We start from the raw sequence: 17,367 nt of genomic DNA, 5'->3' as shown, positions 1-17,367 counted from the left end.
TGTGCGATCAATTTCTAAATCAAGTTTATGTTGAACAGGAGATTTTACTTCTTTAGAGTGTAGATTTTTTGTTTTTGTAACCAATACTTTTGAGGTTGATTGGAAACTATTCAAAAAATCTGCCTGTGGTCGCTTTTTTATTAAAAATTATCATTTTTAGATAGGTTTTAAATGCAGCCTTATTGATATGTTCCCTCCACGAAAATTAACCAAGCTACCAGTTTGATCAACAACTCTAAGAACTATAGTGCTTATTTGACGTGTACTAACCGGTAAATATATAACATTAACAGGTATTTCTGGGATTTTATATCCTGGACTACCTCTAAGCGAAAACTGATGAATGTACGCACAGATATTTCATTTATATATGATCCGTTGATATTAGTTAGATTAGTTGAGCTGAAAGGCCGCAGTTAATGATAAAAACTTCCTTTTGGTTTGTTTTATATTCATAAATTTTAATTTTGGTCGATATTTCGACTTCAATCTGAAGTCATCATCAAGGCTGAAGAAAAAACAATAACAATAGTTAATTACACAGAACATACATACATATGAATACATGAATAACAAAATATGACTTACTTATATGGATATGTATGATCGACTGATTGGGAATATGACCAAAAAATTATACTATATTCATAAATTTAAATTTTGGTCGATATTTCGACTTCAATCTGAAGTCATCATCAAGGCTGAAGACAAAACAATAACAATAGTTAATTACACAGAACATACATACATATGAACACATGAATAACAAAATATGACTTACTTATATGGATATGTATGATCGACTGATTGGGAATATGACCAAAAAATTACAAAGAGGTCGAGAAAAACAAAAGAAGAAACCAAAATATAAACAATTTGGAAAAGTCCCGTAAAAACAAACAATTTTCATAAACAGTAAGGGTAAACAAAAATTATGTATACAATAACAACATTGATATGACAACTAGACTTAGCTTAACACATATGTACGTATGTATGTACATATTTCATCCCATTTAACTATTTGACAATATTTCAAATGACCGCCTTGTGGTGTTGTTGCTTCAAAATTAAATTCCTGTAAGACTGCGCACAATTGTCTGTGTCCATTTTGAAGTTCATCCTTTTTTCATTAGGGTGTTCAAAATATGTAGCATTTCTAAAGTACTGTTTCAAGATATCATAGTACCTAATGTGTGAAGATTACGAAAAGGTTTTACCACCAGATATTTTCCACATATTAACAGGGCTCCTCTTTTGAGCAAAAGCAAAAGAATAAGCAGCCATTTATCCTGGCGTCCTGCTACATGGCCCATGCTGCGGAGGTTCCACCGATGGAGTGCAAAAGGCTAGTATATGAGGAAGGGCGCAAAGGGCGGTTGGTCATAGGTGCAGATGCAAATGCGCACCAATATGCGTGGGGAGGAGCAGATACGAACGAGAGAGGCGAACCTCTATTTTGTTACATCCTGCAAACTAATTTGCAGATAGACAACAGGGGAAATGTCCCTACATACATTGGTCCAACATCCAGCAATGTTCGGAATATTAGATTGAGCTCCGAGCGTGATATATCAAGGTATGATTGGATGGTCCTTGATAGACCATCCTTCTCCGACCAAGCGTATATCAGCTTCAGCATCCCCATAAAGAGGGTAGAGAAGGGAGGAACCTTTAGAAACCCTAGGTCAACGAACTGGACTAAATTCCAGAAACATGTAGAAACAAAACTGGGACAACCCAAAGAGGTTGCTAATGTAGAGGAACTGGGTGAGTCGAATGAATTCCTAACAAGGACGCTTATGACTGCGTATAACAAAGCTTGCCCTCTAAGAAGATTCAGAGGAAAAGCAAAGCCGCCATGGTGGAGCAATGAGCTGAGTCTTCTAAAGAAGACAGGTAAAAGAAATGTGTAAGCTCGCAAAGACCGCGGAAAGCGAAGCGTGTCGGGACGAGTACAGGGATCTACTGTGGATCTACAAGCGTGAAATTACCAGGGCGAAGAGAAACTCATGGAAAAGTTTCTGTACGGACATGGAGTGCTCCAGCGAAACAGCACGGTTGAAACAGGTCCTAGCAAAGGGAAACATAGTCCTGGGACTAATAAAGAAAGAGAACGGGGAATGGTCACGTAATAGTGAGGAATCCCTTGAGGTGCTTCTCCTTACACATTTCCCATCGGGAGACGGTTTAGAAGAGCCAGCAGACATCACTCACACTTCGATCACGGAACTAGTAGTGACGGGCTTGGTGACCGATACCAAGATCGAGTGAGCAGTGAAGACGTTTTCTAAGTTTAAATCTTCGGGCCAAGATGGTATATTCCCGGCCATGCTACAAGTCTCAAGTAGGGCGGTCGTGGAATGGCTTAAAATAATATTCGATGGGTGCGTAAGACTGAATCATGTACCGCACTCTTGGAGAACTGCTCGTGTAGCTTTTCTACCAAAGGCGGAGAAGATCGGTCACGTGTATCCCAAAGACTATAGACCCATTAGCTTAACATCATTTCTGCTCAAAACCTTTGAGAGGCTCATAGATGTGTACATAAAGTCCAACGTGGATGAAAAGCTGCTCTCCACAACACAGCATGCGTACACCAAAGGCAAGTCGGTAGACACCGCATTGCATAGGGTGGTAATAAGCATAGAGAAATCCCTGGAATATAAGAAGTATGCTCTAGGAGTTAGGGTTGTTGTTAAAGCAATGCTCGCCCACCTAATAGCCGCGACCGATCACAAATCGTCATCAATATCCTCTAACGGGAGTCCAAGGAAACTTGCCGTTTCAACAGGGGTGGACCATAATGAAAGGGTTGTAAGAGGCGTTGGTTCCACATTACAATTAAAGAGATGGTTGGTATCATGTGGGGACACATTGCAAGCGGGGCATACATTTTGTATGTCGGGGTTGATTCTGGATATGTAAGAGTTTAACCTGCTACAGTATCCAGAACGAAGTTGAGCAAGAGTGACACGCGTTTCCCTGGGGAGTACGCGTTCCTCTTCCGCGAGTTTTGATTACTTTTCTTTAAGTACTGGATTCACCGGGCAAAACCTGGCATAAAGATCCGACTCCTGTTTATGGAGCTCACCAAGGGCCTGCTTGTGTTTTTTCGCTTCATACGGCTGGGTTCTCAGGTGCCGTATTTCCTCAAAATGCTTACGGAGATGACTCCTTAAGCCCCTAGGCGGTGCTGGTTAATCAATCAGATGTCTGTTGGGATGCCCAGGTTTCTGGGTATTCAACAGGAACTGTTTGGTCAGCATCTCATTTCTCTTCCTGATGGGGATTACTCTCGCCTCATTATGCAAATGGTGTTCTGGGGATATAAGAAGACAGCCCGCGGCGATTCTGAGAGCAGTATTTTGGCAGTCCTGTAGTTTCTTCCAGTGGGTAATTTTTAGTCTTGGCGACCATATGGGTGACGCGTAGCACGTAATCGGCTGGCTAATTGCTTTGTATGTAGTCATGAGCGTTTCTTTATCTTTTACCCAGGTACTGCCAGCGAGGGATTTGAGGATTTTGTTACGGCTCTGAATTCTCGAAACAATTGCGGCTGCGTGCTCACCAAAATGTAGATCCTGATCAAACGTCACACCCAAGATTTTGGGGTGTAGAACAGTTGGTAGCGTAGTGCCATCGACGTGGATGTTCAAAATGGTCGACATTTGGGACGTCCATGTTGTAAATAAGGTCGCGGAAGATTTAGTCGGTGATAATGCCAGGTTTCGCGAGGCGAAAAAACTGGAGAGATCAGGGAGGTTGCCGTTTATTTTATTGCATTGCGCATCGAGCTTTGGGCCTGGGCCTGTGGCCATTATTGTGCAGTCATCGGCGTAGGAAACGATTGTGACTCCTTCCGGTGGTGAAGGTAGCTTAGATATGTAGAAATTAAACAAAAGTGGGGATAGGACACCACCCTGTGGCACCCCTTGTTTAATTCTCCTTGATTTTGATGTTTCGTTTCTAAATTGCACCTACGCCTGCCGACCACCCAGATAATTTGCGGTCCACCTTGTAAGACATGGGGAAAGGGTAGACCCTTCCAGGTCTTGCAGTAACGAGCCATGGTTGACCGTATTAAAAGCTTTTTATAGGTCTAGCGCTACGAGTACTGTTCTGTGGTGAGGGTATTGATTTAAACCGCAATTTATCTGGGTGCTAATGGCATTTAGCGCGGTGGTAGTGCTATGGAGTTTTCTGAAGCCATGCTGATGGGGGGCTAGCTGCAAATTTGCTTGGAAATAAGGGAGCAAAATGGTTTCGAGCGTCTTTGCCACTGGCGATAGGAGAGATATCGGACGATACAACTCTCCTATGTTAGCTGGTTTCCCAGGCTTTAGTAGCGGGACCACCTTGGCCATTTTCCCTTTCTCGGGTATGACAAAGGTGGAAAGAGACAGGTTGAACACGTGCGCTAAATATTTGAAACCCTGTTTACCTAGGCTTTTAAGCATCGGCATGGCTATGCCGTCTGGGCCCACTGCTTTGGATGGTTTAGCGCGACCAATGGCGTCCTCAACCTCTTTAGCGGTGATGGTAATTGGTGACGCGCTGAATTTGTGTTTATGTGCGTGTCTATTGGCTCTCCGTCTATCTTTGTCGACAGTAGGATGCATTATATATTGTCGGCAGAAAGCGCTCGAGCATTTTTTCGCATCTGACAGCACTTTGTCTCCAAAGGCGATGGAAACTTTTTCTTTGTGCTTAGTCGGATTCGATAGGGACTTTACGGTAGACCAAAGCTTACCCACACCGGTAGAGAGGTTACAACCTCTTAGGTGCTCCTCCCGTTTCGCCCACTTCGAACACAATTCGTCCACAAGCAATCTGATGCGTTGGGATATATCCCTTATTTGGTGGTCGCCGGGATCAAGCTGTCTTATAAGGTCACGTTCTCTCGCTAAGTTTGCGGCCTCCGCCGGGAAGTGGGGCCGGATTTCGGGAATTCTTCCGGCGGGAATGAAATGTGCCGAGGCGGATTCAATGACCTTACGGAAGGCACGCTCCCCTTGGCGGGCATCAGTCGGGATAGGGAGGGCAGCAAAGCGGTTGTCTGTAAAAGATTTATATTCTTCCCACTCTCCTTTTTTGAAGTTTATGAAAGTGCGTTTTTCGGTGACGATGAAGTCGGCGGTACGCTCGAGCGAAATAAGTATGGGCAGGTGGTCGGATGCCAATGTTACCATCGGCTGCCAGTTGATGCAGTTTACGAGTTCTGCGCTCACGATTGAGATATCTGGCGAGCTGTGACAGCTTCTACCATACGTGTGGGGGCGTCTCCGTTTATTGTGCAGAACATCGTTTCTTCTATTTGATCCGCCAACATCTCACTCCTACTGTCCGCCCGCAAGTATATGGGAATAGATGGGAACGAAAAAGCGGACGAACTAGCTTAAAAGGGCGCATCCCTTGAAGCTTGCTCCGTAGACGTCCCAATTAGATTGGGCGAGATTAAGCGAAGGCGATGGGTGCACATGATCGACCAAGCGGGAAAGTCGTGGGTTCAAGCGCGGGGCTGTAAAGTGCCGAAGGATGTGTGTAGGTCTTACAGCCTTAGACTAACACAGTTGCTTCTATCATTAAAAAGAGAGGACTGTAGAGTCATGATGGGTATTCTGACTGGAAACTGCCTTCTGGCGTTACATGCTTTTAAATTAGGCTTGGTCAATTATAGCAGATGTAGGAAGTGCGGGTTGGAGGAGGAAACGATCGAGCACGTTCTGTGCTCGTGCCCTGAACTTGCCAGGCTAAGACTCCAGCTATTAGGAGTGATACAGCTGTCAGATCTAGAAGCAGCAAGTGGCTTAAGTTCTAGGCAGCTTCTAGTATTTGCAAAGAGGACGCAGTTATTTTATAACATAGATGATGGTTTTTGATAGGGTGGCCACCGTGGTGTGATGGTAGCGTGCTCCGCCTACCACACCGTATGCCCTGGGTTCACGCCTCGGGCAAAGCAACATCAAAATTTTAGAAATAAGGTTTTTCAATTAGAAGAAAATTTTTCTAAGCGGGGTCGCCCCTCGGCAGAGTTTGGCAAGCGCTCCGGGTGTATTTCTGCCATGAAAAGCTCTCAGTGAAAACTCATCTGCCTTGCAGATGCCGTTCGGAGTCGGCATAAAACATGTAGGTCCCGTCCGGCCGATTTGCAGGGAAAATCAATAGGAGCACGACGCAAATTGGAAGAGAAGCTCGGCCTTAGATCTCTTCGGAGGTTATCGCGCCTTACATTTATTTTTTTTTTTTTTATTTTCAGTTTGGTAGTTAAAACAAACTTCTGGTAACACTACGGACTCAATCAGTCTATGTGAGGTCCTCATGTACCGGCCAGTTCAACCTAATCTAACAGGGATCCTCCAAGCTCTTTGGAGTCTTACTGTGTCCTTATTGTTCTTTTACTCGCTTCCGGCAGCAGATTAATCTTCCATGTTCGGAGTTAGGCTTAATAACTTACCGGATAGCTGGTAGTCCAGCGTCTGGGAGTTGCTTATGTGAGCACAATTTTAGCATGGATTGTGACAGAGGAAACCTGGTCATCTTCTGACTTTAAAAGAGCTTTTCGTGTATATTTGAATATCCGTGCTATTCCGTAACGCGCTCAACGGATTTGATTAAAATTTTATGCGCAAATAAAGAAAAACATTCTTGAAATTCTTACAGAGGTGTTGCCATTATGTTTTAAGAAGAAGTACTACGAAATCTTCTGGATCAACAGTAAAGTGAAACTCTGCCTTCAGGGTACTGGTTAACTGTCAGTCCCGACTCTGGAATTCCTTATATGTATCTTAACAAAATCAGAACTTTGGGTGCAAGATTATTTTAGAAAATTTTGTGTAACTTGGAACAAGGTAGAAAAGGAGCTTCAGGGGGACACTGCGGCAAAAGAATTAGTTCAAATTAGTACCGTTGTCTCCCAGGACTTGCGGCTTCAAATAATTCGCTGCATAAATGTTAAAGAAGGATCTTCCCCGAACCCCTAGCTCGGTGAAATCCAGAATGTATGAAAAACATTGGCAATGAAATGTCTTGGCAAATGCATTGAACATTTTGTTTCAGGGTATGGGACTGAAATGTCAGTACCCTTACTAGGAAAATTGATGCTATCTGGCTGGATTATTTTATAGCCCCGGCAAAGCACAAATTCAATAGGATCTTGTGACGTCTATTTGAGTGACTACAATTCACATTCATGGTAAAGTCTTTTATACAAATAAAGAGTGCTCCATATTCTTCCATGCGCTTTTCCTTAAATTGTTGCAGATAAATAGTATGACTTAAGCTACACGAGTGATCCTTTGTTTGATTTCCTGGGCGACATTTGGCATTATCATAAAAACGAGCAACTGATCTGACTCCAGCTTCTGAGAAATTGGCGGCTGGTTTGTTTATGCTATATAAATAAAATATCCCGACTCGCAAACTGGAGTCTGAGCAATTTCTTGGTTTTTATGCAAGAGGCTAATTGTTTGACTTCAAAACAGGCGAAGTCCTCCAAAGTTTCGAGCAGTGGCGTGGCTCCCAAGGCCTAAATTGCCGATTCAGTCCTTACAGTAGTTTCTCTGTTTTGCCCTCCTTAATCACAATACCCACTTTTTTTGCTTCTTCATATAGGCCAGAGAAGGCAAAACCAAAGTCGCGTTTGCTGAGGCCAATGATATTAAAATCGTCAGAATACGCCAGGAATTATATATATATTTGTATGTTTAATGTTGCGTTGAATTTTACTTCGGATTTTTACTTAGGATTTACGATGGATATCATAATGTTTGGATAGCACTACCATAATGCTTCATTTCATTATTTTGGGTACCTTAAACTTTTAAATTCTTATATATGACCATATCGGCGGGGTATAATGTTCGGTTTCGTCCGAACTTTGATTTCCTTGCTTATTATTCATAGGATGAGAAATTTAAGACGCTTGTTGTCGATGCATAACATTGGCATACAATTTATACGTAAGGGCAATTCTATTCTTTTAAACGGAGTTGGAGGATTGTGAAGAAAGGCTCACAGGTAATATTTTCATTTTTTAAGCTATTGCATAGATTTTATCGCGGTCTTGGCGACTAAATCATAAAAAACCGTAACGAGTATTTGTCAAAAAAGATCCGAAAAGGCTCGAAAAGGTTCGAAAAGGTTCGTAAAGGTTCGGTGTTAGCAACAGGCCAAATACATAAAATTGGATCTCTATCATAAACAGCGGCGGGCACCACTACATTTACACGGTTACCAAATTGAGAATGTGTTAGTAAACACGAACGCGTAGCGAGCACGAAAGCAAAATCAATTATTTATTTAGTTTTATTTCAATGATTGAACGGTGAACACGTGTCACACGCACTCTTTGGTACTCTGTTTTAAGCGCTCGTGCGACACTTCCTTACCGTACGACCATCGAAATCAAACTAAAAAGCTGTCGTTGATTTTCACGAAGTAGCCATTGTGCTATCGTTTATCGTATACATATATTGTCGCTTACAAGCCAACCTAATAAAACCGCACTGCGTTTTATTAGCGCACGCAAACAACCGGCGTTTTTTGCCCTAACCCAAATAAATGTGAATGATGATTAAGTGTGATATCTTATCTGTCAACTGCCTGTCAGGATGTTCAATATGGCTACTTTTTAGCGTTTTGACAGGGTGTTCAATATGGCGGCGCCTATCTTCAGCGGGTGATAGAAAGAGATACAGAATAAGACAGCGATAGTCAATTACAAATCAGGTGATCCAATCACTTTGGAATTTTGACGTCTATGCAGAAGATATCACACTTAGTTATCATTCACAATGAAGCATGCGTTGCGGCAATGTAAAGCATATGTGCAAACGTCTAATCTAAATGTCACGCAGAACAAAAATTGGAAATCGAGTTAGGTTTTCACGCAGCAAATTCAATTTGAGTTGCTCTCATACAAGTTGTATGTTCATGAGACATTTTTGACAGAAAATGACTTGGGTACGTTTATATTAGGTTGGCTTGTTAGCAGGTGCTAAGTTCACGCCCACCCCGGATCATAAAGCTAAAGTTAGAGTTAAAGTTAAAGTGAATGTTAAATTTAAAGTGAATGTTAAAGTTAAAGCGAAAGTTAAAGTTAAAAATAAAGTTAAAGTGAATGTTAAAGTTAAAGCGAAAGTTAAAGTTAAAGTTAAAGTTGAAGTTAAAGTTAAAGTTAAAGTTAAAGTTAAAGTTAAAGTTAAAGTTAAAGTTAAAGTTAAAGTTAAAGTTAAAGTTAAAGTTAAAGTTAAAGTTAAAGTTAAAGTTAAAGTTAAAGTTAAAGTTAAAGTTAAAGTTAAAGTTAAAGTTAAAGTTAAAGTTAAAGTTAAAGTTAAAGTTAAAGTTAAAGTTAAAGTGAAAGTTAAAGTTAAAGTTAAAGTTAAAGTTAAAGTTAAAGTTAAAGTTAAAGTTAAAGTTGAAGTTAAAGTTTAAGTTAAAGTTAAAGTGAATGTTAAAGTTAAAGCGAAAGTAAAAGCTAAAGTTAAAAATAAAGTTAAAGTTAAAGTTAAAATGAAAGTTAAAGTTAAAGTTAAAATGAAAGTTAAAGTTAAAGTCAAAGTTAAAGTTAAGGTTAAAGTTAAAGTTAAAGTTAAAGTTAAAGTTAAAGTTAAAGTTAAAGTTAAAGTTAAAGTTAAAGTTAAAGTTAAAGTTAAAATTAAAGTTAAAGGCAAAGGTAAAGTTAAGGTTAAAGTTAAATTTAAAGTTAAAGTTTTTTTTTTTTTTTTTGTGTTTCGTGGAAGGAGGAAATGCTTTATGCACTGGCCGGGACATTTAAGCCTCACTGCGAGACTCTCCGAGTGTAGGACTCCCTTCTTCCATGAAGGCCTACCCACTAAAACCTAACCTCCCACGGCCCGCGCAAATCCCCGTACCTGGGACCGCGTTTAGCATTACTTCGGGTACGGGTGCGCGCTACGTGAGCTCTATGGCTACTCTCACGCTTATGGGCTAGGCATCCGTCTTCTCGTTTACTGGTAAGTATATGCCTCACATATATGCTGACCGTATCCCATCTGTCTCTTCGACAGGTCATGTTTTTAATGACACTGCCCGGGGATAAGTCGCCAAGTACCTCTTCTACCCTCCTTCGCTGATGGGAGAAGTGCCTGCATTCGAGAAGGTGTGGCGTACATCGTCTATTTTCCCAATGTACAGGCAGCTCCATCTATCAACCTTACCCATTCTGTGTAGGTATTTGCGGAAGTAACCGTGTCCCGTTAGAAACTGGGTCAGGTAAAAGTCTACCTCTCCGTGCGGTCGCTTCAACCATGGATTCAGTTCAGGGATTAGTTCCCTAGTCCACTTTCCTACGATGCTGTTGCTCCACTGATCTTGCCAGCGTCGGATCGATTCTTCTCGCACCTGCATGGCAACAGTAGCTCTACTTGCTTGCGATCCGTTGTCATATATTGTTTTTCTTTCCTCAACGAGAAGATATATCGGTATGGTTCCCGCAACGACCAGGGCAGCTTCAGCTGATACCGTGCGGTAAGCCGAAGGTATTCGCAGCGCCCCTCTGCGTTGGACCGAGGTGATGGCGACTCGGTTCTTCCGGTATTTCATTGCGTTCGCCCAGATTATACATATAGGAGTATAGAATCCGAGGCTGATGCAAGCAACTTCCTTGTGCATGGCTTTGGGCCTCCTGTGTTTGCCATTAATCTACTCAACTGCGCTATTAAGCGCGCAGCTCTTTCGCAGGCCCCTCGTATATGATCCGAGAAGTTGAGTTTGCTGTCTAACCTCACTCCCAGATATTTCGTTGAAGCGAGTGTTTCTATTGGCTGGTCCCCAACCATCATGTTCCTGGTAGTGGGAATACGTCTCTTTGTGAGGATGACGATCTCCGTTTTGGCTGTTGCTAACTGGAGACCGTGCTCAGCCATCCACCTATTTACATTACGCATGACCTGGTTTAATTTTAGCTGTGCCAGCTCGCAGCTTGGTGCTGTTATCACAGCTGCCACGTCGTCTGCAAAGGCAACGAGGAAGGTGCTTTCTGGCATGTCTAATCGAAAAAGACTGTCGTAAGTTATATTCCAGAGATCGGGACCTAGTACCGAACCCTGGGCTGCTCCACCTGTTATTTTTACCTTTTTTTGACCGTGAGTACTTTCATATATTAGATACCTCTCTCTTAGGTAGTCCCTTAAAATTTCTAACAAATATTGCGGTACTTTGAAAGTGCTTTCTAGTGCCTCAAGCATGTCCTCCCACCTAGCTGAGTTAAAAGAGTTTTTGACGTCCAGCGTGACCAGCAACACTATAGGTCTTGCTCTGTGGCACGCTGTCTCGGCTTTCTTGACTGTGTCTATAACTTCTACTATGGCATCGATTGTGGAGTGCCCCCTCCGAAAACCATGCTGTCTGGGCGACAGTCCTCCGGCGTCCTGTAACGCTCTGGTGAGGCGTTGCTTCAGGAGACTCTCCATCAATTTCCCTGCTGTGTCCAACATAAATAGGGGACGGTAGGATGATGGAGAGTTGGGATCTCCTTTCCCTTTTGGAATGAGAACCAGTCGTGCTGTCTTCGATATGGTGGGGAAAGTTCTTTCTTCGAGACATTTGTTGTACATGTGCAACATAAGTTCTGGGCAGTTATTTGCAGCTAGTCTAATTGCCTCCGCGGGTATTCCGTCGGGCCCTGATGCTTTCCTAGGTTTTATAGTTCGCACGGCAGTTTTAAGCTCTTCTTCTTGGAATGGTTCCACGTTGCGATTTTCATGGGTAACGTACCTGCCCTCCCTAGGCAGTTGGGTGGGAAACAGGCCATCCACAATGTTCCTTATTTGGTTCTTGTCCATCAGCTGGTTTGGCGGACGGAACTTCTTCATTACTATCTTATATCCCTGCCCCCAGGGGTCTCGATCCACTTCCTCGCAAAGTGCTTTCCAGCACTTAAGCTTGCTTTGCTTAATGGCAGCAATAAGAGCTTTCTTCGCTCCTTTGTACGCTTCCGACTTTTCTAGAGCCTCAGGCCTGTCGTGCGCGTGATTTGCTAGCCTTCGCATCCTGTGGCATATTTTCCGCAGCTCCGCGATTTCGCTATTCCACCAGTATACCTGCTTTTTACCCCTCCACACTCCCTTCCGTGGCATAGAGAGGTTACAAGCGTGGCGAAGACAGCTCATTGTCTTTTCAACCGTCTCTTCCGTCGGACTGGAGTTGTTGATTATCCGTCGGGCATCCCCCAGTACTGATGCGGAGAACGTGGCAGAGTCGACCTTGGATGCGTCCCATGCTTTTGTTCTACGTGGCCCGTTCGGATTCTGCCTCTAACCGGGATCGTTTAGGTGGAAAGTGATGTAGTTGTGATTGCTGCCAGTCAGATCCTCTATGACTCTCCATCCAGCAGCGGTCAGCAGCAGGCTTTCTGACACTAGTGTTATATCGGGGATCGAGTAGGTATCCAAAGCCTGGCCGTCGGTATGTAGGGGTCGTACCAGTTTTAAGCACGTTCACACCGAGCCTGGCTGCCATCTCAAGGACTAGCCTTCCACGGGTGTTAGTCTGCGGCATTCCCCATTCGACGGCTCTTGCGTTAAAGTCTCCCGCCACAACCAGGTTACTAGTTAAGTCCCTCAGGTCGTCTTCAATAAGTTCAAGCTTGTCCCTGAACGTTTGAATGGGATCATTCGGGGACAAGTAACAGCTTACTATTGTGGTATTATTCGTAGTTAGGCGGACGTAGCCTTGTCCGGCAACACGGTTCACAATATGGGCATTTGCATCTGTCATCCAGATTGCGGCAATGCCGGTGTTGTCTATATGCCACCATTTCGGGCTCTATAGGGTTCGCTGATGATAACGCAGTTAGCTTTATGGTCTAAGACCAACTGTTATAGTAACTCATCAGCAAGTCTGCTCCGGTTTAGGTTGCCTCGGATAAAACTAATCACTATTGAATTGAGACTTTGGCCTTTGCAACAGCGAGTGCCGCTCTGAAAATGCTGCATGCTCCAGATCCAGGGACATGATCGAGCTTCTGTGTATTACTAAGGTAACATTTTGGAGCAGCGGTACAGGCCGAAGCTTTGTGGCCGCTTTGCCCACACTTCCAGCAGGCGTTACTCCTGTCTGGACCCTTGCATTCAGCCTTCCGGTGTCCGTAGCCGAGACACCCAAAGCAGCGTTGTACTTCTGCTCGCTGTCTGATTCGGCACTGTATCCATCCGATAGGAATTTTACCTTTTTGAGTAGGGCGTTGCCAATATTCTCGTCCACTTCGACGACCGCCATTTTCTGTTCTCTTTAGTTTGCTGCGAACACAGAGACACGGAGAGGTCTAGTGATTTCTTCTTTTCCGACCTCCCTCCTTATTGCGTCTTGGATTTCTGTTTCAGTTGTGAGACAGTCCATGCCAAGTTCTTCCAACTTCATCCGCTTGGAAAGCTGTTGTGCTTCACCGACCTCTCCTACTGCACTACCTATAGCTGCTCTGAAGGCCGTCTGGTCACTGCAGCGCGCCGTTTCAATCAGTACGTTACCATATTTGGTTTTTCGTACTGACCGTACCACCGTACCTGTGTCATTAGGGCGGAGCTGGCCGCGTATGGCCCCTAGTACCTGGGCATAGCTTTTGCCTTCCACAGGTTTTACCACAAATGTTGCTGCTTGTCTTGGACGGGGGTTGCCTGCTTGGCTGGCTGGGCCCGCTGTTTCAGCCTCCGGCGCGCTACATTGGACCAAGACTCACCTTGTGAAAGCGTATTTGTTCTTTCATCTCGTTTCTTTTGGGCTTCCAAGTCCTCTGAGTGGGAATCTGAGCTCGTTCGTGCCCTCTTGCTTTTTCGGCCCGATTCTCTGCTTTCATCTACCTTTTGGGCCCTTAACGATCCCATGCAGCTTAACGCTTCCTCGAGAAGAGCCATACCGGTTTTTATGTCCTTGGACACGGCCTTCTGCCTGAGAGCGGTTTCCCGCATCTCGCGCAGCACTGATACCGCGTACTCCAGCAGTTCGTCTTGGATCTTCCCTTCGAGGCTTGTGTATGAGAGTGAGCCTCTTGGCAGAGTCGCACGTTTCTCCTACCCAAAAGCGCGCTGTGCAACGACACTGGGTGAGCTTACCGACGCTTTTTACCTTGCAGTAGCAGGTGTTGACTGGCTGGGGTTGTCGCGCAGCTGTGCTTTCGCCGCCTTTGTCTTTTCCGCCGATTCGGTGCCTTGTGTGGTCATTACTGACAAGGTCGCTTTAGCGGGGGTTGTTAAAACCGGCGATCTCAGCACTTTAGTGCTCTTCTTGAACACCGCTTCATCACCCCTTTCTTTCTCGCTTTCTCTACTTTTATCTTCCTTTGTTGTTTTTATTTTGTTTCTCATTTGTTCTATTGGGTCTCCGCTTCAAGCCGCTATCTCCGCACGATGTGCAGTCGCCGTCTTCAATTCCCGCGGTTATCTTTGCAGAAGCAGGAAGGCCACGCGTGGGTTGACACAGGTCCTTATGGGAGTCTGTGTTCAGAGCCAGAATACAGCGTTAGTCAGGAGTCGTCTCAACTGAGCCTGCACCACCAACTTAATGGCGACGTGCTTCGAACGTACTTGAAGACCTGCCAAGGTTTTAACGAGACGGAGACGATGCCGATATTAACCTAACAGCCGTCATCCTTGCTTATTAAGATAGAAGCCTATCGTCATCGCCAGCCCGTAGCAATCAGTTCATAATCATATTTCCAGTTTTGGTCAACAGGATAAAGTTAAAGTTACAGTTAAATTTAAAGTTAAAGTTAAAGTTAAAAATAAAGTTAAAGTTAAAGTGAATGTTAAAGTTTAAGTTAAAGTTAAAGTTAAAAATAAAGTTAAAGTGAAAGTTAAATATTAACTTCTCTTTTATTCAATACACGCTTAAAAAGGTTAACTTGAATTAATACCAAAGACAAAACTTGAATTAATATCAAAGAAAACAAAATTTTGCATAAATATTATAATTGCATAAGTTGATAATATGCAATAGCTTTACCGCGGCAGTCCCCGAGCGCCACATGTCCTTTTTTTATTTCGATCCCCAAACATTAACGTAGGTTGAAGGTATATCAAGTCCTCATAGTACAAGTAATACTAACACAGTATAATTTTTAAACTATCATAATTTTTTAAGTTTTAGTCGTGGTGGTCCACACTTAATACTTCTATCCCTCTTTTAGGAGTATGGCAAATTTACTTTTAATAGCTAGCATCGCTGTACTGGGCATCATTGTTGCAATCGCGCTATTCCTTGCTGGAGGGTATCTATGGTGGCGTCACAAACGCTCACAACTACAATTTATCGAGCCGAATGAGGACGAGGATTCGAATAATTTTAGCATAAGGTAAATATTTTAATAATGTGCCATTCACGGGTAAGACGGCCAAAGAAAATAATTGATGCAAGAACAATTTTAAGCTAAGAAATTCTTTATTATGAGATGGGTTTACTTTTACTAAAAAACTGAATACAAAATATTTGCATTCGCAAAATTTATTGGAATTAAGGAAAAACAGATAAACAGTTTTTGTTGTCGGTTATTTACGAATACAGAAAATTTTGTTTATTAAAAAAAATTTTTATTTGATATTGTTTTCTTTATTATTCGAAAAACAAATAAATAGGAAAAAATAATAATTTAATGTTATATTTGGTTTAATTGGTCTGCAGAAAATTAATTATTATATTTCACGCGCCCAAATCTTTTATTTAATTGTCCGATCAACGCCCTAGTTTGATGGGCAGTGTGATGACTACTTAGTACCTAGGACCTGCCTAATTATTTTCTAGCTTTTAGTGGTATTATTACTTCATGTAAGTATTGTTTTCAATAAAACCGTTTAACTGAAAATTTTTTTTAATTATTTTATTTTATGTTTTGTTTGGTTTTACTTTTCTGTAGATAATTAATTATTATATTAATCTGTTGACTTCAAGGGCAAGTTTGTTATTTTTGTAAAATGTATATTGTAACGAATATTAGCAGCAATAAGGGATACTATCATCTCTAAGCCGATGCTAAGCAGCGACTTGCATGCACATCAATAATTCAATTATTATTTATCTACACATATGTACATACACGCAGCGGAGAAGCAACGCACAACCACATGCATAAATCTGAGATACTCCCGAAAGTATGCAATAGTTGTGCAAGTGTCGCTCACACATACAAACACATGCAGATATCTTATCTGAGATGCTCCCAAAAGTATGCAATTATAATTGTGTTCACACATACACACGCATATGAGAAGGTTAAAAACGTAGTAATTTTATAGCTGATGGCCAACTAGTAGATTCTGGAAATGGAAGCGCCTAGAAGATGCGAACGATAAATCACAAAGTATAAAAAGGCAGCAACAGTGGAGGCGCGATAATCAGTTTCATTTAAGCAAGCTATTGGTTGTGAAGTATCAGTGTTATTGTGAAGTACTTTAATAAAGGCCATTTTGCATTATTAAATATTGGATTTATTTATTCAACAGTTTAGTGATTCGAACTTAGCAGAAGGTTGCAAATAAGAGGATTTGCAGTAAGTTCGTTACAATTGGTGTCATAAGAGGAATTGTTGAATAAATTCCGAAGATCGCGAATACAGCTTGGACATGGCAAAGTGGAGTGAATTGAATATCCAACAAATGAAGAAGGAGTTGGACAGCCGTAGATTGAATACAACCGGAAATAAACTCGAACTTCAGGCGCGACTACGAGAGGCAATGGAATTGGAGGGAATTAACGTGGAAGAGTATGTTGTTGTTGTTGTTGTAGCAATGCTCGCCCCACCTAATAGCCGCGACCGATCACAAATTGTCATCAATATCCTCTAACGGAAGTCCAAGGAAACTTGCCGTTTCAACAGGGGTGGACCATAAGGAAAGGGGGTTAGAGGCGTTGGTTCCACATTACAATTAAAGAGATGGTTGGTGTCATGTGGGGACACATTGCAAGCGGGGCATACATTTTGTATGTCGGGGTTGATTCTGGATAGGTAAGAGTCTAACCTGTTACAGTATCCAGAACGAAGTTGAGCAAGAGTGACACGCGTTTCCCTGGGGAGTATGCGTTCCTCTTCCGCGAGTTCTGGATATTTTTCTTCAAGTACTGGATTCACCGGGCAATTCCCGACATAAAGGTCCGACGCCTGTCTATGGAGTTCACCAAGGACCTGCTTGTATTTTTTCGCTTCATACGGCTGGGTTCTCAGGTGCCGTATTTCCTCAAAATGCTTACGGAGATGACTCCTTAGGCCCCTAGGCGGTGCTGGTTCTTCAATCAGATGTCTGTTGGGATGCCCAGGTTTCTGGGTATTCAACAGAAACTGTTTGGTCAGCATCTCATTTCTCTCCCTGATGGGGACTATACTCACCTCATTATGCAGATGGTGTTCTGGGCACATAA

General features: G+C 42.7%; 1 protein-coding gene across 1 annotated transcript in view; it reads left to right on the top strand.

Annotated features, from left to right (window-relative positions):
• Positions 1-17,367, top strand: part of LOC137234818 (uncharacterized) — a 1,233,955-nt gene that overhangs the window by 193,488 nt on the left and 1,023,100 nt on the right. The window contains exon 2 of the mRNA XM_067758206.1: positions 15,146-15,310. Within this exon, the coding sequence (XP_067614307.1) occupies positions 15,146-15,310 (165 nt within the window). The remainder of the gene's footprint in view (positions 1-15,145; positions 15,311-17,367) is intronic.

This window comes from Eurosta solidaginis, chromosome X (genome assembly GCF_040869045.1).
Source record: "Eurosta solidaginis isolate ZX-2024a chromosome X, ASM4086904v1, whole genome shotgun sequence".
In the NCBI taxonomy this organism is placed as follows: Eukaryota; Metazoa; Arthropoda; class Insecta; order Diptera; family Tephritidae; genus Eurosta; species Eurosta solidaginis.
The sequence above is the reverse complement of the archived record's forward strand: the minus strand, read 5'-3'. Positions and strand labels throughout refer to the sequence as shown.